Below are 20,550 nucleotides of genomic sequence, written 5' to 3' on the forward strand. Positions count from 1 at the left end.
TTAGTAGACATGGTGATTCGTTGGTTCGCCTGTCTGCTAAGCTCAGAACAACCAAAGCGCCTGACTTGATGGAGAAACCAGAACAGCTGAGCATCTTTACGACAGTGCACTTTTACTTTCGCCCTCTGGGGGGAGCCTCGCTGGAAAATCAACCCCGGTTGCATAGTATACCTTTAAAGACCAGTTAAACACAATTAAAGACCAGTTAAAAAACAGTTAAAACCAGTTAAAGCCAGATAAAACCAATTAAAGCCAGATAAAACCAGTTAAAACCAAAAGCATCGGATTCATGAGGATCCTTCCAGGGACAGAAGTAGATTTCTAAAACACACGAGACCCGAGTCAGAATGCAGTCTAGAAAGAACTTTATTGTGAAAGGTTGCCGAGACTTCCTGTGACATATGAAGGTTACCAGAAGGCGGCTGAGATTCTTTTTTAGTCTTTTATTGAACAAAAACAAGCAGCTCTCAGCTGGCTGATCACAACAGTGCAGAAACTCAAACTCCCAGCAGCCCCGGCGCGGCGAGGCCTCTGTGTGGGCGTGGCCTGCTCAGACGGGCGTGGCCCTCCACTCTTTGCCCTCGGTCAGAGCTCTCGGCTGGTGGATGAACACGCTGTAACGGACTCCCTGATTGGCCGCCGCTCTGACGAAGCGGCTGTTGGCCGTCATGGTGACGGCTCTCAGGAAGTCTCCGGTGCCGAAGATCATGAGCGAGCGGCGGTTGATCTTGGCGCTCGCCGTGAGGCGCTGCGTGCGCTCCGACGGCTGGTCGTCCACCAGGCGGAGGCGGGCCAGCAGCTTCTGGGCGCGCTCCTTCTCTCCGGGCCCGCCCAGCGTGTCCAGGATCACCTGGAAGTCGCGCACGGCGGCGCGGCAGGCGAACAGCTGCTTGCCCGCCATGAAGGCGTCCAGCTGGGGCAGCACCGGCTGCCGGCGCTCCTGGGCGGCCTGCTCCGTCAGGACGGGCTCCCGGAAGCTGAGGCGGCAGCGGCCGTGACTCAGCGACGACACGTAGGTGATGAGTGTGGTGATGTCCAGGTTCACTCGCTGGGACTCCTCCACCTGCAGCTGCGCCGGGAACGCCAGGTGGGCCACCACCGTGCCGCGGTCCACCTGCGTCACACCCGTCGGCCCGTCCTCGTCCTCCTCTCCTTCTTCGGGCTCTTCCTCCTCGTCCTCCTCTTCCTCCGGCTCGACGCTGCTGACCGCCACGATGTCCCCGCGGACGGCCACGCCCATGTCCCGCAGGCGGTCGGCCACGGGGCAGGACACGCCGTTGTAGAAGGCGAAGACGACGTGGGGGTGCCGGTAGTTGACGGGCTGCTGCCGGCTGGCCTGCAGGAACTCCTCGGCCTGCCGGACGATGCTCTTGTCTCCGTACTGGCCCCGCCCCTGCCAGATGTTGTGCAGCGCCTCCGCCTTCCTGCCCACCGCCTTCACCCAGGTGAGGCCCTCGTTGGCCACCACGTCCACCACCAGGGTGCGGTGCCGGCCCGCGGCGTCCTGGTACTTGAAGCAGTGGAGCAGCGCCACCACGTTCTCCAGGTCCTGAGCGGAGTCCACGATGGCGGTCAGGTGCGTCAGGTTGGTGCTGTGCAGGTGAGACTCCTTCACCTGCAGCTCTCCGGCCTCCACCCGCCGCAGAAATCGCAACTCGGCTCGCAGTTTGCTGCAGAGCTTCTGGTGACCTTCGACCCCCGGACAGAGCTGCTCCGCCCGCTGCAGGAGCGTCTGGGCGGAGCCGATCCTCTCCCGCAGCGTGGCCTGCAGGGACATGTCTGCTGCATCACACCTGAGGACACAGAGGACACGCCGTCAGGTTAGTGGACCGCCAGCCCAGGTGTACCCAGGTGGACTCCTGGACCGGTGCCGGTCTGGACCAGGAGGACCCACAGCAGAACCGTCAGGGCTGAGGAACCAGGAAAGCAGTCTTCAGTCTCTGATAAACCGGATCCATCCCAGAACCGAGCCTAACCGGGCCAGGGAAACACCTGCTGTCATCTGCAGTGACAGGTGGACTCATTGAGACCAACAACCAATCAGAATCAGCTTTACTGGCTTTCTGCTGTTGTGCCATCAAATCAGGAGGAAAACTAAAAAAAGGAGTTGTAAGCAACTCCGCCCGCTAGCCGCCCGCTAGCCGCCTAGCCTTCACCTTTCTGCCTCAGCGGCTTCCACTGGCCGCCCAAAGTGAAGCCGACTGACACGGAGGCACCGACACGTTTGGCAGAGGAGTAAACAGGGAAATTTAGAACGGTTTACTTTCTGCGTTTTCAGCGTGTTTTAAACACGTGGCGCTAACAGGATAGCTCCCGTTAGCATTTTGAGACCAAGGGTTGCTGATGTAATACGAGTTGTTTACCGTTATAACAAACTTTATTTCCACAAGGCTTTTATACATTGATGAGATGATGATGCTTTTGTTTTCCAGTTAGGGTTAGGACTAAATGGAACGTAAAGGTTTTTAAAAGAGCTTTACCATATTAAACAGGTTTCCAGAGTTTCCTTTTTTCACCTCCGGAATATCGCCAAAATTAGAAACATTCTGTCCAGGAGTGATGCTGAAAAACTAGTCCATGCATTTGTTACTTCAAGGCTGGACTATTGTAATTCTTTACTATCAGGAAGTCCACAAAATGCAGTTCAAAGCCTTCACCTGATCCAAAATGCTGCAGCAAGAGTTCTGATGAAAATCAACAAGAGGGATCATATTTCTCCTGTTTTAGCTTCCCTTCATTGGCTTCCTGTTAAATCAAGAATAGAATTTAAAATTCTCCTTCTAACGTATAAAGCCCTTAATAATCAAGCTCCATCATATATCAGAGCTCTGATTACCCCGTATGTTCCTAACAGAGCACTTCGCTCTCAGACTGCAGGTCTGCTGGTGGTTCCTAGAGTCTCTAAAAGTAGAATGGGAGGCAGATCCTTTAGCTATCAGGCTCCTCTCCTGTGGAACCAACTCCCAGTTTTGGTCCGTGAGGCAGACACCCTGTCTACTTTTAAGACTAATCTTAAAACTTTCCTTTGTGACAAAGCTTCTAGTCAGAGTGGCTCATGTTACCCTGAGCTATCTCTATAGTTATGCTGCTATAGGCTTAGGCTGCTGGAGGACATCAGGGTCTATTTCTCTCACTCTGGTGAGTTCTCCTACTGCTCTCCAATCTGCATTATTTGTTGTTATTTCTGCTTTTAACTTTTTGTTCTCTGTCATTTTTCTCTTCATAGAAGGTACACCTGGTCTGGTGTTCTGTTAGCTGTGACATCATCAGGGGAGGCAGATCATCCTCTATTACCATCTAACATAGAAAGTACTCCTGGGTCAATGTGAGCTTCTGAGCTTTCTGTGTCTCTGCTCTGTCTTCTCTAACATAGAAAGTACTCCTGGGTCAATGTGAGCTTCTGTGCTTTCTGTGTCTCTGCTCTGTCTTCTCTAACATAGAAAGTACTCCTGGGTCAATGTGAGCTTCTGAGCTTTCTGTGTCTCTGCTCTGTCTTCTCTAAGCCCCAGTGGGTGGAGGCAGATGAGCGTTCACACTGAGCCTGGTTCTGGTTCTGCTGGAGGTTCTCCTCCCTGTTAAAGGGGAGTTTTCCTCTCCACTGTCGCTTCATGCATGCTCAGTATGAGGGATTGCTGCAAAGCCATCAACGATGCAGACGACTGTCCACTGTGGCTCTACGCTCTTTCAGGAGGAGTGAATGCTGCTTGGAGAGACTTGAAGCAAAGGAGGAGGAAATAAGGAGGACGGGTTAGATGGTAAATCAGATAAAAGCTGTTTAGATTCTTGGAGATCCAGATGAAGGTAATTTATATTAAAAGTCACTTCTGCTGGTCTTAACCCGGACCCAGTTCTGCTGGGTTCGGCCCCAGTTCTGCTGGGTTCGGCCCCAGTTCTGCTGGGTTCGGGCCGGACAGAGGTCTTCCGGTAAAGCTAACTCACCTGGTTCTGATCCCAGATGGCGGACGGTTCCTTGCCGGTATCGGTTCGGACGTTTAAAGCCGAACAGGCAACGCCGTTGACGTCAGTGCTCGATGCTAACGCTAACGTTAATGACGCCGCTCTGCCAGCTGGCCGGAAGCATTGCGTCACTACCGGCAGCACTTTCAAAATAAAAGGCCAGAAAGTAGTGACCCGGTCCCATGCATAGACATCATAAACGTAGACGCGTCGTTGGGCGGGTTCTGCCTCTGCTGCGATGCGTCAGAGTGTCCGCCATGTTGAATGAGGCAAATCTGCAGTTAGACTGAGTCACTGAAACAGTATCAGAGGGACTTTAATCTCAGAATATACTTTATATTCGTAATAATTTTATTTTTGTAATATTACGAGTTTATTTTCATATCCCTTTAGCTTCATTCTCCTGAATTTATTCTCGTAAAGAATAAAAATAATTAAAATAATCTAACCTGGCCCTATTACTCCAGGACTGAAATAATTCTGCAAACTGTGACTATTCTGGAAATGTTCCCCCTTAATTCTCATAATATGATGTTTTTCTCATAATATTACCACTTTTGTCCTTTTTTTTTACTTTATTGTCCCAGGACTTTTTTTCTCATATTATTAACTTTCTCTTTAATCCTCCCCCAAAACGTCTGTTCCTAATCTGTGACTATACCAGAACTTAAAAGGTTCACATGTGATCCGGTTTTATGAAACAATGAAGACCACAATGTTTAGATTAAACTAATTGACTTTTATATTCATAACACACGCACATATACACACACATATATATACCGGGGGTTAAAGCAAAAATAATCAATTTGACTGAAACTTTTTCTAGTCAGCCCATATATTCCCAGGCCGTGGACGTCATGCCACCTTAGTAACCTCATTTGATTATTGTGCAAAGTCCTCTTTAACCAAATCTGCTAGTTCCATTTACAGTTCCAGTCTCTCTTCCACCTTCAGAGCCTTGGTGTCATCCTGGACAGCCTCTCCATAATCTCCTTCTCTTTCCACATCCATAACATCACCTGGTTAACTTTCACATTTGCAGCATCAAGTTCTTCCTTCACACTTTTGCCAAACTGGTCCACAGTCCACTTCACAGTTTCAGCTCCCTGTCCCCCATAATCCTCCATAAACTACAACTAGTACAAAAGACAGCAGCTTCATCATTACACCATCTACTTCACACCTGAACATTAACTCCACTGGCTTCCTGTCATTCAATATAAATCAATCCTATGATCATACAAGGCCAACCACAACCTGGACAATGCAGGACGTAAACACTATGATGAAGTCATACATTTTAGTTTGACACAGATCGCACATTACAATAATCAGTCTCTGCTTTGCCCGTTATTGCTCAACAATTAATGATCACAGCTCATGAGTTTATAAAAAAAGTCATTATTTAGCTTTTTTGAAGTTTAATAAAACTGTTAAACAGAGCAGCTGCAATACTGCTCTCTCTCTATATATCTATATATATCTCTATATCTCTATATATCTATATATCGATAGATAGATTATTTTGGAGAGCCTAAGTCACAAAAACTATTAGACATTCTAATATAAACAATATCTTTTAATCTTACTTGTGAAAAGTTATCCCTCCAGCCCTGACGTCAATGGTCCGTCGGTTTAAACAAAAATACGTCGCACATTTCTGAGGCATCATTGTGTTCATCTTAAATCAGCAGGTTAGGGTAGCAGGTCGACCGCCCCAAGATGGCGGCCGTAATTCCTGCGCCGCGACAGTCAATGCGGGGTCTACTCATTATGTCTATGCAGGAACCCACTCTCCAGTCCATGTTGTAGGGTGACTGTGCAGGCCATGGGAGATGTTCAACTTCACTTTCATGTTCATCAAACCAATCTTTCACCAGTCTTGTTGTGTGTATTGGTGCATTGTCATCCTGATACACGGCACCTCCTTCAGGATATAATGTTTGAACCATTGGATGCACTAAAGAGAACCCGTTGTTAACCGTGGAGCTCCTGACTAAAGAGAACCCGCTGTTAGCCGTGGAGCTCCTGACTAAAGAGAACCCGTTGTTAACCGTGGAGCTCCTGACTAAAGAGAACCCGTTGTTAACCGTGAAGCTCCTGACTAAAGAGAACCCGTTGTTAGCCGTGGAGCTCCTGACTAAAGAGAACCCGCTGTTAGCCGTGGAGCTCCTGACTAAAGAGAACCCGCTGTTAGCCGTGGAGCTCCTGACTAAAGAGAACCCGTCGTTAGCCGTGGAGCTCCTGACTAAAGAGAACCCGTTGTTAACCGTGAAGCTCCTGACTAAAGAGAACCCGTTGTTAGCCGTGGAGCTCCTGACTAAAGAGAACCCGTCGTTAGCCGTGAAGCTCCTGACTAAAGAGAACCCGCTGTTACCCGTGGAGCTCCTGACTAAAGAGAACCCGTTGTTAACCGTGAAGCTCCTGACTAAAGAGAACCCGTTGTTAGCCGTGGAGCTCCTGACTAAAGAGAACCCGTCGTTAGCCGTGAAGCTCCTGACTAAAGAGAACCCGCTGTTACCCGTGGAGCTCCTGACTAAAGAGAACCCGTTGTTAGCCGTGGAGCTCCTGACTAAAGAGAACCCGTTGTTAGCCGTGGAGCTCCTGACTAAAGAGAACCCGTTGTTAGCCGTGGAGCTCCTGACTAAAGAGAACCCGTCGTTAACCATGGAGCTCCTGACTAAAGAGAACCCGTCGTTAGCCGTGGAGCTCCTGACTAAAGAGAACCCGCTGTTAGCCGTGAAGCTCCTGACTAAAGAGAACCCGCTGTTAGCCATGGAGCTCCTGACTAAAGAGAACCCGCTGTTAGCTAAAGAGAACCCGTTGTTAACCGTGGAGCTCCTGGCTAAAGAGAACCCGTTGTTAGCCGTGGAGCTCCTGGCTAAAGAGAACCCGTCGTTAGCCGTGGAGCTCCTGACTAAAGAGAACCCGCTGTTAGCCGTGGAGCTCCTGGCTAAAGAGAACCCGCTGTTAGCCGTGGAGCTCCTGACTAAAGAGAACCCGTTGTTAGCCGTGGAGCTCCTGACTAAAGAGAACCCGCTGTTAGCCGTGGAGCTCCTGGCTAAAGAGAACCTGTCGTTAGCCGTGAAGCTCCTGACTAAAGAGAACCCGTCGTTAGCCGTGGAGCTCCTGACTAAAGAGAACCCGTTGTTAGCCGTGGAGCTCCTGACTAAAGAGAACCCGCTGTTAGCCGTGGAGCTCCTGACTAAAGAGAACCCGCTGTTAGCCGTGAAGCTCCTGACTAAAGAGAACCCGTCGTTAACCATGGAGCTCCTGACTAAAGAGAACCCGCTGTTAGCCGTGGAGCTCCTGACTAAAGAGAACCCGCTGTTAGCCGTGGAGCTCCTGACTAAAGAGAACCCGTTGTTAACCGTGGAGCTCCTGACTAAAGAGAACCCGTCGTTAACCGTGGAGCTCCTGACTAAAGAGAACCCGCTGTTAGCTAAAGAGAACCCGTCGTTAGCTAAAGAGAACCCGTTGTTAGCTAAAGAGAACCCGCTGTTAGCTAAAGAGAACCCGTCGTTAGCCGTGGAGCTCCTGACTAAAGAGAACCCGTCGTTAACCGTGGAGCTCCTGACTAAAGAGAACCCGCTGTTAGCTAAAGAGAACCCGTCGTTAGCTAAAGAGAACCCGTTGTTAACCGTGGAGCTCCTGACTAAAGAGAACCCGTTGTTAACCGTGGAGCTCCTGGCTAAAGAGAACCCGTTGTTAACCGTGGAGCTCCTGGCTAAAGAGAACCCGCTGTTAGCCGTGGAGCTCCTGACTAAAGAGAACCCGCTGTTAGCTAAAGAGAACCCGTCGTTAGCTAAAGAGAACCCGTTGTTAGCTAAAGAGAACCCGCTGTTAGCTAAAGAGAACCCGTCGTTAGCCGTGGAGCTCCTGACTAAAGAGAACCCGTCGTTAACCGTGGAGCTCCTGACTAAAGAGAACCCGCTGTTAGCTAAAGAGAACCCGTCGTTAGCTAAAGAGAACCCGTTGTTAACCGTGGAGCTCCTGACTAAAGAGAACCCGTTGTTAACCGTGGAGCTCCTGGCTAAAGAGAACCCGTTGTTAACCGTGGAGCTCCTGGCTAAAGAGAACCCGCTGTTACCCGTGGAGCTCCTGACTAAAGAGAACCCGTTGTTAGCCGTGGAGCTCCTGACTAAAGAGAACCCGTCGTTAGCTAAAGAGAACCCGTTGTTAGCTAAAGAGAACCCGTCGTTAGCTAAAGAGAACCCGCTGTTAGCCGTGGAGCTCCTGACTAAAGAGAACCCGCTGTTAGCTAAAGAGAACCCGCTGTTAGCTAAAGAGAACCCGTTGTTAACCGTGGAGCTCCTGACTAAAGAGAACCCGCTGTTAGCCGTGGAGCTCCTGACTAAAGAGAACCCGCTGTTAGCTAAAGAGAACCCGCTGTTAGCCGTGGAGCTCCTGACTAAAGAGAACCCGCTGTTAGCCGTGGAGCTCCTGACTAAAGAGAACCCGCTGTTAGCTAAAGAGAACCCGTTGTTAGCCGTGGAGCTCCTGACTAAAGAGAACCCGTCGTTAACCGTGGAGCTCCTGGCTAAAGAGAACCCGTCGTTAGCCATGAAGCTCCTGGCTAAAGAGAACCCGTTGTTAACCGTGGAGCTCCTGGCTAAAGAGAACCCGTTGTTAGCTAAAGAGAACCCGTTGTTAGCTAAAGAGAACCCGCTGTTAGCCGTGGAGCTCCTGACTAAAGAGAACCCGCTGTTAGCCATGGAGCTCCTGACTAAAGAGAACCCGCTGTTAGCTAAAGAGAACCCGTTGTTAACCGTGGAGCTCCTGGCTAAAGAGAACCCGTCGTTAACCGTGGAGCTCCTGGCTAAAGAGAACCCGTTGTTAGCTAAAGAGAACCCGTTGTTAGCTAAAGAGAACCCGCTGTTAGCCGTGGAGCTCCTGACTAAAGAGAACCCGTTGTTAGCTAAAGAGAACCCGCTGTTAGCTAAAGAGAACCCGTTGTTAGCTAAAGAGAACCCGTCGTTAGCCATGAAGCTCCTGGCTAAAGAGAACCCGTTGTTAACCGTGGAGCTCCTGGCTAAAGAGAACCCGTTGTTAGCTAAAGAGAACCCGTTGTTAGCTAAAGAGAACCCGCTGTTAGCCGTGGAGCTCCTGACTAAAGAGAACCCGCTGTTAGCCATGGAGCTCCTGACTAAAGAGAACCCGCTGTTAGCTAAAGAGAACCCGTTGTTAACCGTGGAGCTCCTGGCTAAAGAGAACCCGTCGTTAACCGTGGAGCTCCTGGCTAAAGAGAACCCGTTGTTAGCTAAACAGAACCCGCTGTTAGCCGTGGAGCTCCTGACTAAAGAGAACCCGTCGTTAGCCGTGGAGCTCCTGACTAAAGAGAACCCGCTGTTAGCTAAACAGAACCCGCTGTTAGCCGTGGAGCTCCTGGCTAAAGAGAACCTGTCGTTAGCCGTGAAGCTCCTGACTAAAGAGAACCCGTCGTTAGCCGTGGAGCTCCTGACTAAAGAGAACCCGCTGTTAGCTAAACAGAACCCGCTGTTAGCCGTGGAGCTCCTGACTAAAGAGAACCCGCTGTTAGCTAAACAGAACCCGCTGTTAGCCGTGGAGCTCCTGGCTAAAGAGAACCCGTCGTTAGCTAAAGAGAACCCGTTGTTAGCTAAAGAGAACCCGTCGTTAGCCGTGGAGCTCCTGGCTAAAGAGAACCCGTCGTTAACCGTGGAGCTCCTGGCTAAAGAGAACCCGTTGTTAGCTAAACAGAACCCGCTGTTAGCCGTGGAGCTCCTGACTAAAGAGAACCCGTCGTTAGCCGTGGAGCTCCTGACTAAAGAGAACCCACTGTTAGCCGTGGAGCTCCTGACTAAAGAGAACCCGCTGTTAGCTAAACAGAACCCGCTGTTAGCCGTGGAGCTCCTGGCTAAAGAGAACCTGTCGTTAGCCGTGAAGCTCCTGACTAAAGAGAACCCGTCGTTAGCCGTGGAGCTCCTGACTAAAGAGAACCCGCTGTTAGCTAAACAGAACCCGCTGTTAGCCGTGGAGCTCCTGACTAAAGAGAACCCGCTGTTAGCTAAACAGAACCCGCTGTTAGCCGTGGAGCTCCTGGCTAAAGAGAACCCGTCGTTAGCTAAAGAGAACCCGCTGTTAGCCGTGGAGCTCCTGACTAAAGAGAACCCGCTGTTAGCTAAACAGAACCCGCTGTTAGCCGTGGAGCTCCTGACTAAAGAGAACCCGCTGTTAGCTAAACAGAACCCGCTGTTAGCCGTGGAGCTCCTGGCTAAAGAGAACCCGTCGTTAGCTAAAGAGAACCCGTTGTTAGCTAAAGAGAACCCGTCGTTAGCCGTGGAACTCCTGACTAAAGAGAACCCGTCGTTAGCCGTGGAGCTCCTGACTAAAGAGAACCCGCTGTTAGCCGTGGAACTCCTGACTAAAGAGAACCCGTCGTTAACCGTGGAGCTCCTGACTAAAGAGAACCCGTTGTTAGCTAAAGAGAACCCGCTGTTAGCCGTGGAGCTCCTGACTAAAGAGAACCCGTCGTTAGCCGTGGAGCTCCTGACTAAAGAGAACCCGTTGTTAGCCGTGGAGCTCCTGACTAAAGAGAACCCGTTGTTGGAAGCTGCTGGTCTGCTTCTGGTCCTAGAACTGAATAATTGGAGTGTTTTCCCTGGACTGTTGTTGGAGAACAACAACCATCAGATGAGGTTCCTAAAGCTGCAGCGTTCCCAGTGAGACCAAGTCGGTTCCACAAGATGTTCTCCTCTTCTCCAGCTCTGGATCTGCCTTCAGGAACTGGTGAAAGGTTTGTGTCTCATTGCATGAATCAGATTTTCTCTACGTTCTCTACGACATGACAACACCTGTAAGGAACCCGTTCCTATGCGGACGTGACGGGCCGGAGGGTCAGCCGGACCGGAACCAGATGGTTGTCCCTTCAGGAGAAGAACAGTCTCAGAGACATCTGGACGGCCCGGTTCTGTGGCAGAACCAGGCGGGGGGGAACCACAGCGTCAGATCTCGGGTGGGGAGGACATTTTGGGGGAACCGGCCTGTTCTCCGGGGAACACGCTGCTCCCTGATCACTGTACCACCTCCACCCATCACCTGCAGAACGTTCTACCTGGACCATGGGGGGGTTCTGGTTCTGAGTCGGCTGCTCTCTGTGGACCGGGCCAACCGGGTTAGTTCAGGACAGACAGAGAAGAAGAACTTGATGATTGGATATTTATTTGGAAACAAGCAAATAAAAAACGGTTTCCACGTTCTTCTGTTGAAAGAAGTGAAGGAAACAATAAATACTGAGTACTGATCGGCAACATGCTGAACGGAGATAAGGCACATGAGGTCCAGTGGCCCGCAGGTACGGACACACCTGATCAGGTGAGCCGCCACCTTTAGGCCAATCAGCTGGCAGCAGCGGCTGGGGGAGGCGGGGCCAGCGCTGGTCAGCTCTTCTCCTGTTTCCTCTTCTTCACCAGCTCAGCCAGCATCTTGTAACGGTTCATGCAGTCCTCCTGGAACAAAAGAACATTTTCAGGCAGGCAGAACATTTACCTCCCAGGTGTGGATTAATGACGTGTGTGAGGCCTCTGGCTCTGTGGAACACAGAGAACCAAGAGAACCAAGAGAACAAAGAGTATTAGAACCCATTATCAATGATCTTTGGTCAAACTTATCAGATGATTCTCTCATTTACTGCTGGTCACTCACAGGCATTTAAATTTCTGCAGGCAGCTTTTGACACAAATTCACTAGAGAAGTTGAAACTGGATTTAAATGCAGAAAATCCAGGATAATGCTTTTCTCATCTGTTCCTTCAGAGAACATTAGAGACCATCCAAAGTAAAGCTCTGGAGCTGGTCAGCAGCTAGAACGACCTGAGAATGACGGTTGATGAGGATCAAAATGTCCTGATCAATAATCCAGGTAGAAAACACAAGAGCTGAGTTTGTCCTCTGGAAGGTTCTCCTCCTGAAACATTTCATCTGTTCTCCAGGTAAACCCAGCCCTGGCAGCAGAACCTTCAGTGGATCAACAAGCTACCTCACAACTGGCTGCTCACATGCAAAAGAGGACCATCAGCCACCCCAGGAGACCCTCTCCAGGCATCGGTAGGCTGGTAGAACCGAGCTGGGCCGCCGGCATGTGTTCTCCACGGCACTGATCCACAGTCATGATGACCAGTGATGGGAGTGGAACCACAGGTGACGGCCCAGGACCGCCAACCTGCCGTTCTTACATCCTCCCGTGTGGAGAGAACGTAAAAAGTGGAACATCAGACTGAAGTCGTCTCTCGGGGAACACAGGAACCGTCTCTGTCCAGAGGACATGTCCCCTTTGTTTTCTGTACTGATGAGGTGATTTCTATATTAAAGGGTGAACTGTGGGTTCTACTGTAGAACCAAGTCCTGTTCCTCACTCAGAGGGCTGTCAGCTGCGTTCTACCTGTCTCTGATTCTGGAGACCAGGAGCTTCCACCTGCTGCCTGTTACCGCCGTCCTGGATCTAAGGCCATTTACACACTGGAGAACCTACTGGCCGCTTCACCGTCTTTAGAGAACTGAAAGACGTTCTGCCTGACGTTCTACGGACATCTGGCATCTCTCTGACCACAGCAGCTCCCTCTCATGTAATTCCTTCCAGTGTGAATCATCAGAACCGCGTCAATTCCTCCAACAGGAATCCTTTGAACGGCGTCCATTAGTTGTTCTATGAGTTGATCTATTAGTTGTTCTATTCCTTGGTCTATGAGTTCTATTAGTTGCTCCATTAGTTGATCTATTAGTTAATCTATGAGTTGTTCTACGAGTTGTTCTATTAGTTGTTCTATGAGATGCTCCATTAGTTGTTCTATTCCTTGGTCTATGAGTTCTATTAGTTGTTCCATCGGTGGCGTGTTGCTGCCATCCGGTGAAAGAAGTCTTTATCTCAACGGGTCTTTTATGCCGGGTAATAAAGATCTTATATTATGATAAAAATGTAAAAAAACAAATCAATACTGACAGAACCAGGTCAGAACAAATTCAGAACCTAACCCACACTCAGAGTGCCACCAGTTCAGAACCAAGTTTAAAACAATCCAATCAGAACCGTCCGTCTCACCTTGGTCTTTCCAGGGACCACCTTGGCAATCCGGTCCCATCGTTCTGCGGTTCCTCGGGGGAACTGCTGCAGGGCCAGTTCTAGCAGCTTCTGCTGGTTCTGAGTCCAAGCTGAAGGGTTCACCTTCTCCTGGTTCTCCTCCGCCTCGTCCTCCTCATCCACCGCAGTCGGGTCAAAATCCCTCTGCCGCCGGCCTCGGACCTTCCCTTCCCCCCCGTCTGAGGGCTGGTTCTTCCGGTTCCTCCTGCGGACCGCCGGGCCTTCCTCCTCCTCCTCCTCACTGGCCCCGCCCACTCTCTGAGTCATCATGCTGTCGTCCACAGGAAATGACCTCACAGGAAGGGGCGGGGCCTTTAAATCTGACAGTTTGACCAGACCTGAAACACCAGAACACAAAGTCCAGTTCTCATGGGTAGAACAATGCAGAACGTCATTTAGACAGAAGTCAGAACCAGGACGTGACAAAGGAACCCAAGTCTGATAGAAGAACCCAAACCCACAGAAGACACAGACCGTAGAACTCCAGCAGACCCGACTGTAGAACCTGGCACTGACGGAACATCCTGAGACTGACCCTGCAGAACGTTACCAGTAGAACCTGACAGAACATCCTGAACCTGACCCTGCAGAACGTTACCAGTAGAACCTGCCAGAACATCCTGAACCTGACCCTGCAGAACGTTACCAGTAGAACCTGACAGCACATCCTGAGACTGATCAGGCAGAACATTACCAGTAGAACCTGACAGAACATCCTGAGACTGACCCTGCAGAACATTACCAGTAGAACCTGCCAGAACATCCTGAACCTGACCCTGCAGAACGTTACCAGTAGAACCTGACAGAACATCCTGAGACTGACCCTGCAGAACGTTACCAGTAGAACCCGACAGCAGACCAGAGACTGACCCTACAGAACGTTACCAGTACAACCTGACAGCACATCCTGAGACTGACCAGGCAGAACATTACCAGTAGAACCTGAGAGAACATCCTGAACCTGACCCTGCAGAACGTTACCAGTAGAACCTGAGAGAACATCCTGAGACTGACCCTACAGAACGTTACCAGTAGAACCTGACAGAACATCCTGTCCACAGACTCCTGTCCACTGACTACTGTCCACTGACTACTGTCCACAGACTCCTGTCCACAGACTACTGTCCACAGACTCCTGTCCACAGACTCCTGTCCACTGACTCCTGTCCACTGACTCCTGTCCACTGACTCCTGTCCACTGACTGCTGTCCACTGACTCCTGTCCACAGACTCCTGTCCACTGACTCCTGTCCACTGACTCCTGTCCACAGACTCCTGTCCACTGACTGCTGTCCACAGACTCCTGTCCACAGACTCCTGTCCACAGACTCCTGTCCACTGACTACTGTCCACTGACTACTGTCCACAGACTACTGTCCACTGACTGTCCACTGACTCCTGTCCACTGACTCCTGTCCACTGACTCCTGTCCACAGACTCCTGTCCACAGACTACTGTCCACAGACTACTGTCCACAGACTACTGTCCACTGACTCCTGTCCACTGACTCCTGTCCACAGACTCCTGTCCACTGACTGCTGTCCACAGACTCCTGTCCACAGACTACTGTCCACTGACTACTGTCCACAGACTACTGTCCACTGACTGTCCACTGACTCCTGTCCACTGACTGCTGTCCACAGACTGCTGTCCACTGACTGCTGTCCACTGACTGCTGTCCACAGACTACTGTCCACAGACTACTGTCCACTGACTGCTGTCCACTGACTGCTGTCCACAGACTCCTGTCCACAGACTCCTGTCCACTGACTGCTGTCCACTGACCGCTGTCCACTGACCGCTGTCCACTGACTGCTGTCCACTGACTGCTGTCCACTGACTGCTGTCCACTGACTACTGTCCACTGACTACTGTCCACAGACTCCTGTCCACAGACTACTGTCCACAGACTACTGTCCACTGACTCCTGTCCACTGACTCCTGTCCATTGACTCCTGTCCACTGACTACTGTCCACAGACTACTGTCCACTGACTCCTGTCCACTGACTACTGTCCACAGACTACTGTCCACTGACTCCTGTCCACTGACTACAGACTACTGTCCACTGACTGTCCACTGACTCCTGTCCACTGACTGCTGTCCACAGACTGCTGTCCACTGACTGCTGTCCACTGACTGCTGTCCACAGACTACTGTCCACAGACTACTGTCCACTGACTGCTGTCCACAGACTCCTGTCCACAGACTACTGTCCACTGACTGCTGTCCACAGACTGCTGTCCACTGACTGCTGTCCACAGACTACTGTCCACAGACTACTGTCCACTGACTGCTGTCCACAGACTCCTGTCCACTGACTGCTGTCCACTGACTCCTGTCCACAGACTCCTGTCCACAGACTACTGTCCACTGACTCCTGTCCACTGACTCCTGTCCACTGACTCCTGTCCACAGACTCCTGTCCACTGACTGCTGTCCACAGACTCCTGTCCACAGACTCCTGTCCACTGACTGCTGTCCACAGACTCCTGTCCACAGACTCCTGTCCACTGACTACTGTCCACTGACTACTGTCCACAGACTACTGTCCACTGACTGTCCACTGACTCCTGTCCACTGACTGCTGTCCACTGACTGCTGTCCACTGACTACTGTCCACTGACTCCTGTCCACTGACTGCTGTCCACAGACTCCTGTCCACTGACTGCTGTCCACTGACTGCTGTCCACTGACTACTGTCCACTGACTACTGTCCACTGACTGCTGTCCACAGACTGCTGTCCACAGACTCCTGTCCACAGACTCCTGTCCACAGACTGCTGTCCACTGACTGCTGTCCACTGACCGCTGTCCACTGACTGCTGTCCACTGACTGCTGTCCACTGACTACTGTCCACTGACTGCTGTCCACTGACTACTGTCCACTGACTCCTGTCCACTGACTCCTGTCCACTGACTGCTGTCCACAGACTCCTGTCCACAGACTACTGTCCACTGACTCCTGTCCACTGACTGCTGTCCACAGACTGCTGTCCACAGACTGCTGTCCACTGACTACTGTCCACTGACTGCTGTCCACTGACTACTGTCCACTGACTGCTGTCCACAGACTCCTGTCCACAGACTCCTGTCCACAGACTCCTGTCCACTGACTCCTGTCCACTGACTCCTGTCCACTGACCGCTGTCCACTGACCGCTGTCCACTGACTCCTGTCCACTGACTCCTGTCCACTGACTCCTGTCCACTGACTGCTGTCCACTGACTGCTGTCCACAGACTCCTCTCCACTGACTCCTGTCCACTGACTGCTGTCCACAGACTCCTGTCCACAGACTCCTGTCCACTGACTGCTGTCCACTGACTGCTGTCCACAGACTCCTGTCCACTGACTCCTGTCCACTGACTCCTGTCCACTGACTGCTGTCCACTGACTCCTGTCCACAGACTTCTGTCCACTGACTCCTGTCCACAGACTCCTGTCCACTGACTGCTGTCCACTGACTCCTGTCCACTGACTCCTGTCCACTGACTGCTGTCCACAGACTCCTGTCCACTGACTCCTGTCCACTGACTCCTGTCCACTGACTGCTGTCCACTGACTGCTGTCCACAGACTCCTGTCCACTGACTCCTGTCCACAGACTGCTGTCCACTGACTCCTGTCCACTGACTACTGTCCACAGACTCCTGTCCACAGACTTCTGTCCACTGACTCCTGTCCACAGACTCCTGTCCACTGACTGCTGTCCACTGACTCCTGTCCACTGACTCCTGTCCACTGACTGCTGTCCACAGACTCCTGTCCACAGACTTCTGTCCACTGACTCCTGTCCACAGACTCCTGTCCACTGACTGCTGTCCACTGACTCCTGTCCACTGACTCCTGTCCACTGACTGCTGTCCACAGACTCCTGTCCACTGACTACTGTCCACAGACTACTGTCCACTGACTCCTGTCCACTGACTGCTGTCCACAGACTCCTGTCCACTGACTACTGTCCACAGACTACTGTCCACTGACTCCTGTCCACTGACTACTGTCCACAGACTACTGTCCACTGACTGCTGTCCACTGACTGCTGTCCACAGACTCCTGTCCACTGACTCCTGTCCACAGACTGCTGTCCACTGACTCCTGTCCACTGACTACTGTCCACAGACTCCTGTCCACAGACTTCTGTCCACTGACTCCTGTCCACAGACTCCTGTCCACAGACTCCTGTCCACTGACTGCTGTCCACTGACTCCTGTCCACTGACTCCTGTCCACTGACTGCTGTCCACAGACTCCTGTCCACAGACTTCTGTCCACTGACTCCTGTCCACAGACTCCTGTCCACTGACTGCTGTCCACTGACTCCTGTCCACTGACTCCTGTCCACTGACTGCTGTCCACAGACTCCTGTCCACTGACTACTGTCCACAGACTACTGTCCACTGACTCCTGTCCACTGACTGCTGTCCACAGACTGCTGTCCACTGACTGCTGTCCACTGACTGCTGTCCACTGACTGCTGTCCACAGACTACTGTCCACAGACTACTGTCCACTGACTACTGTCCACTGACTGCTGTCCACAGACTCCTGTCCACAGACTCCTGTCCACTGACCGCTGTCCACTGACCGCTGTCCACTGACCGCTGTCCACTGACTGCTGTCCACTGACTGCTGTCCACTGACTCCTGTCCACTGACTCCTGTCCACTGACTGCTGTCCACAGACTCCTGTCCACAGACTACTGTCCACTGACTCCTGTCCACTGACTGCTGTCCACTGACTGCTGTCCACTGACTGCTGTCCACTGACTCCTGTCCACTGACTGCTGTCCACAGACTGCTGTCCACTGACTGCTGTCCACAGACTCCTGTCCACAGACTACTGTCCACTGACTCCTGTCCACTGACTGCTGTCCACAGACTGCTGTCCACTGACTGCTGTCCACTGACTGCTGTCCACTGACTCCTGTCCACTGACTGCTGTCCACAGACTGCTGTCCACTGACTGCTGTCCACTGACTGCTGTCCACTGACCGCTGTCCACTGACTCCTGTCCACAGACTCCTGTCCACAGACTCCTGTCCACAGACTCCTGTCCACTGACTCCTGTCCACTGACCGCTGTCCACTGACCGCTGTCCACTGACTCCTGTCCACTGACTCCTGTCCACAGACTCCTGTCCACTGACTGCTGTCCACTGACTCCTGTCCACTATCCACTGACTGCTGTCCACTGACTCCTGTCCACAGACTCCTGTCCACTGACTCCTGTCCACTGACTCCTGTCCACTGACTCCTGTCCACTGACTCCTGTCTACTGACTACTGTCCACTGACTCCTGTCCACAGACTCCTGTCCACTGACTCCTGTCCACTGACTCCTGTCCACTGACTCCTGTCCACTGACTCCTGTCCACTGACCGCTGTCCACTGACCGCTGTCCACTGACTCCTGTCCACTGACTCCTGTCCACAGACTCCTGTCCACAGACTCCTGTCCACAGACTACTGTCCACTGACTCCTGTCCACAGACTCCTGTCCACTGACTCCTGTCCACAGACTCCTGTCCACAGACTCCTGTCCACTGACTGCTGTCCACTGACTGCTGTCCACTGACTCCTGTCCACAGACTCCTGTCCACAGACTCCTGTCCACTGACTCCTGTCCACTGACTCCTGTCCACAGACTCCTGTCCACAGACTCCTGTCCACTGACTGCTGTCCACTGACTGCTGTCCACAGACTGCTGTCCACTGACTCCTGTCCACTGACTGCTGTCCACAGACTCCTGTCCACAGACTCCTGTCCACTGACTCCTGTCCACAGACTCCTGTCCACAGACTCCTGTCCACAGACTACTGTCCACTGACTCCTGTCCACTGACTCCTGTCCACTGACTGCTGTCCACAGACTGCTGTCCACAGACTCCTGTCCACAGACTCCTGTCCACTGACTCCTGTCCACTGACTCCTGTCCACAGACTCCTGTCCACAGACTCCTGTCCACTGACTACTGTCCACTGACTGCTGTCCACAGACTGCTGTCCACAGACTCCTGTCCACAGACTCCTGTCCACTGACTCCTGTCCACTGACTCCTGTCCACAGACTCCTGTCCACAGACTCCTGTCCACTGACTGCTGTCCACTGACTGCTGTCCACTGACTCCTGTCCACTGACTCCTGTCCACTGACTGCTGTCCACAGACTACTGTCCACTGACTACTGTCCACTGACTGCTGTCAACTGACTCCTGTCCACTGACTGCTGTCCACTGACGGCAGTCTGCACGTTCTGCAGATGAACCTAGGTAAGCAGAACCTAGGACTGATGAGGGACGATGGTTCCTACAGGAGAACCTAGGTAAGCAGAACCTAGGACTGATGAGGGAAGATGGTTCCTACAGGAGAACCTAGGTAAGCAGAACCCAGGACTGATGAGGGAAGCTGGTTCCTACAGGAGAACCTAGGTAAGCAGAACCCAGGACTGATGAGGGAAGCTGGTTCCTACAGGAGAACCTAGGTAAGCAGAACCCAGGACTGATGAAGGAAGATGGTTCCTACAGGAGAACCTAGGTAAGCAGAACCTTGGTACCTGAGGTCTGGTTCACGTTGTCCTTCACCTGCTTGACCTTCATTGTCACCTGCAGAACAACGACCAGATTCAGACTCTGAATGACCAAAAGCAAACGTTCTGGATGCAAAGTGTGGAACGTTCTGAGGGGAACCTTCTGGAGTTCTGTGCCACTCACCGCAGACACAGAGCGGCCCAGTTCCTGAGCGATCTTCTCCCATCGGCCCGGAGTTCCTCCAGGGAATTTGACCATCAGCCTGCTGAGGAGACTGAGGTCGTCCTCTGTCCATTCTGGTTCCTGAGGACGGAGGGAGAACCGAGGTCAGGAGAGGCGGACTGAGACCAGGAGGAGGTTCCGTAACATCTCACCTTCTTCTTGGCAGGTCTGAAGTCCTGCAGCCAGTCGTCCATCTGCTCCTCGATGTCCTCGATGGACGTGGTCTGGTCGTAGTTCTGCTGGTTCTGCTGCTCTGAAGGGACGTAAACTGGAAACTCCACTTTGGGCTTCTTCACTTTGGGTCGTTTCTCTCCTGAGGACAGAGGCAGGAGACGGGATCAGAGGAGTGAGCGGTTCTTGGTGGGTTCTAGGACCGGTTCTGGTGTGAAAAGCTTACTTGGAGCCGGTTCTTCTTCAGCTTCAGCTTCCTGCTTCTGCTTCATCTGCTGATAGTCCTCATAGTACTGCTTCACCTCCTGGAACGCAGAGACAGGAGTTACACCATGAGCAGGACCGAGAGCAGAACCAGAACCAGAACCCGCTTCCACCAGGTGTCCAGACAGCACCAGGTGAGCTATGGCCTTTTCACACAGGTACCAGGTACGTTAGTTAGATTCTAACAGAACTTGGTTCCTTAATGAAGCTCCAACGTCGTCTCAAGACTCGTTAGCTTGGTTCCACGTCTGCTGAGCAAGTCCAGCAGGTACCATCGGGTCGTTGACTCCATCCAGAACGTTCTGATCATACCTGCTCCT

General features: G+C 51.9%; 2 protein-coding genes across 3 annotated transcripts in view; both read right to left on the reverse strand.

Annotated features, from left to right (window-relative positions):
• Nucleotides 1–348: 348 nt before the first annotated feature.
• On the reverse strand, nucleotides 349–4,097 carry cunh7orf25 (chromosome unknown C7orf25 homolog). Its single transcript, XM_036133052.1, has 2 exons — nucleotides 3,940–4,097; nucleotides 349–1,793 (listed from the first exon to the last, which is right to left on the reverse strand). The coding sequence occupies exon 2, from the start codon at nucleotides 1,775–1,777 to the stop codon at nucleotides 551–553; it is 1,227 nt and encodes a 408-aa protein (XP_035988945.1). The 5' UTR covers nucleotides 1,778–1,793; nucleotides 3,940–4,097; the 3' UTR covers nucleotides 349–550.
• A 7,025-nt stretch (nucleotides 4,098–11,122) lies between these two features.
• The window catches only part of dnajc1 (DnaJ (Hsp40) homolog, subfamily C, member 1), a 14,705-nt gene continuing 5,277 nt past the window's right edge, over nucleotides 11,123–20,550 (reverse strand). For both annotated transcript variants that reach the window (XM_036133050.1, XM_036133049.1), the window contains exons 7-12: nucleotides 20,193–20,271; nucleotides 19,948–20,108; nucleotides 19,757–19,876; nucleotides 19,600–19,648; nucleotides 13,015–13,391; nucleotides 11,123–11,426 (exon numbers count right to left, since the gene is read on the reverse strand). In XM_036133050.1, the coding sequence (XP_035988943.1) occupies nucleotides 11,358–11,426; nucleotides 13,015–13,391; nucleotides 19,600–19,648; nucleotides 19,757–19,876; nucleotides 19,948–20,108; nucleotides 20,193–20,271 (855 nt within the window). In that variant the 3' untranslated portion in view covers nucleotides 11,123–11,357. The remainder of the gene's footprint in view (nucleotides 11,427–13,014; nucleotides 13,392–19,599; nucleotides 19,649–19,756; nucleotides 19,877–19,947; nucleotides 20,109–20,192; nucleotides 20,272–20,550) is intronic.

Source organism: Fundulus heteroclitus, unplaced genomic scaffold (genome assembly GCF_011125445.2).
Source record: "Fundulus heteroclitus isolate FHET01 unplaced genomic scaffold, MU-UCD_Fhet_4.1 scaffold_56, whole genome shotgun sequence".
Taxonomy (NCBI): Eukaryota; Metazoa; Chordata; class Actinopteri; order Cyprinodontiformes; family Fundulidae; genus Fundulus; species Fundulus heteroclitus.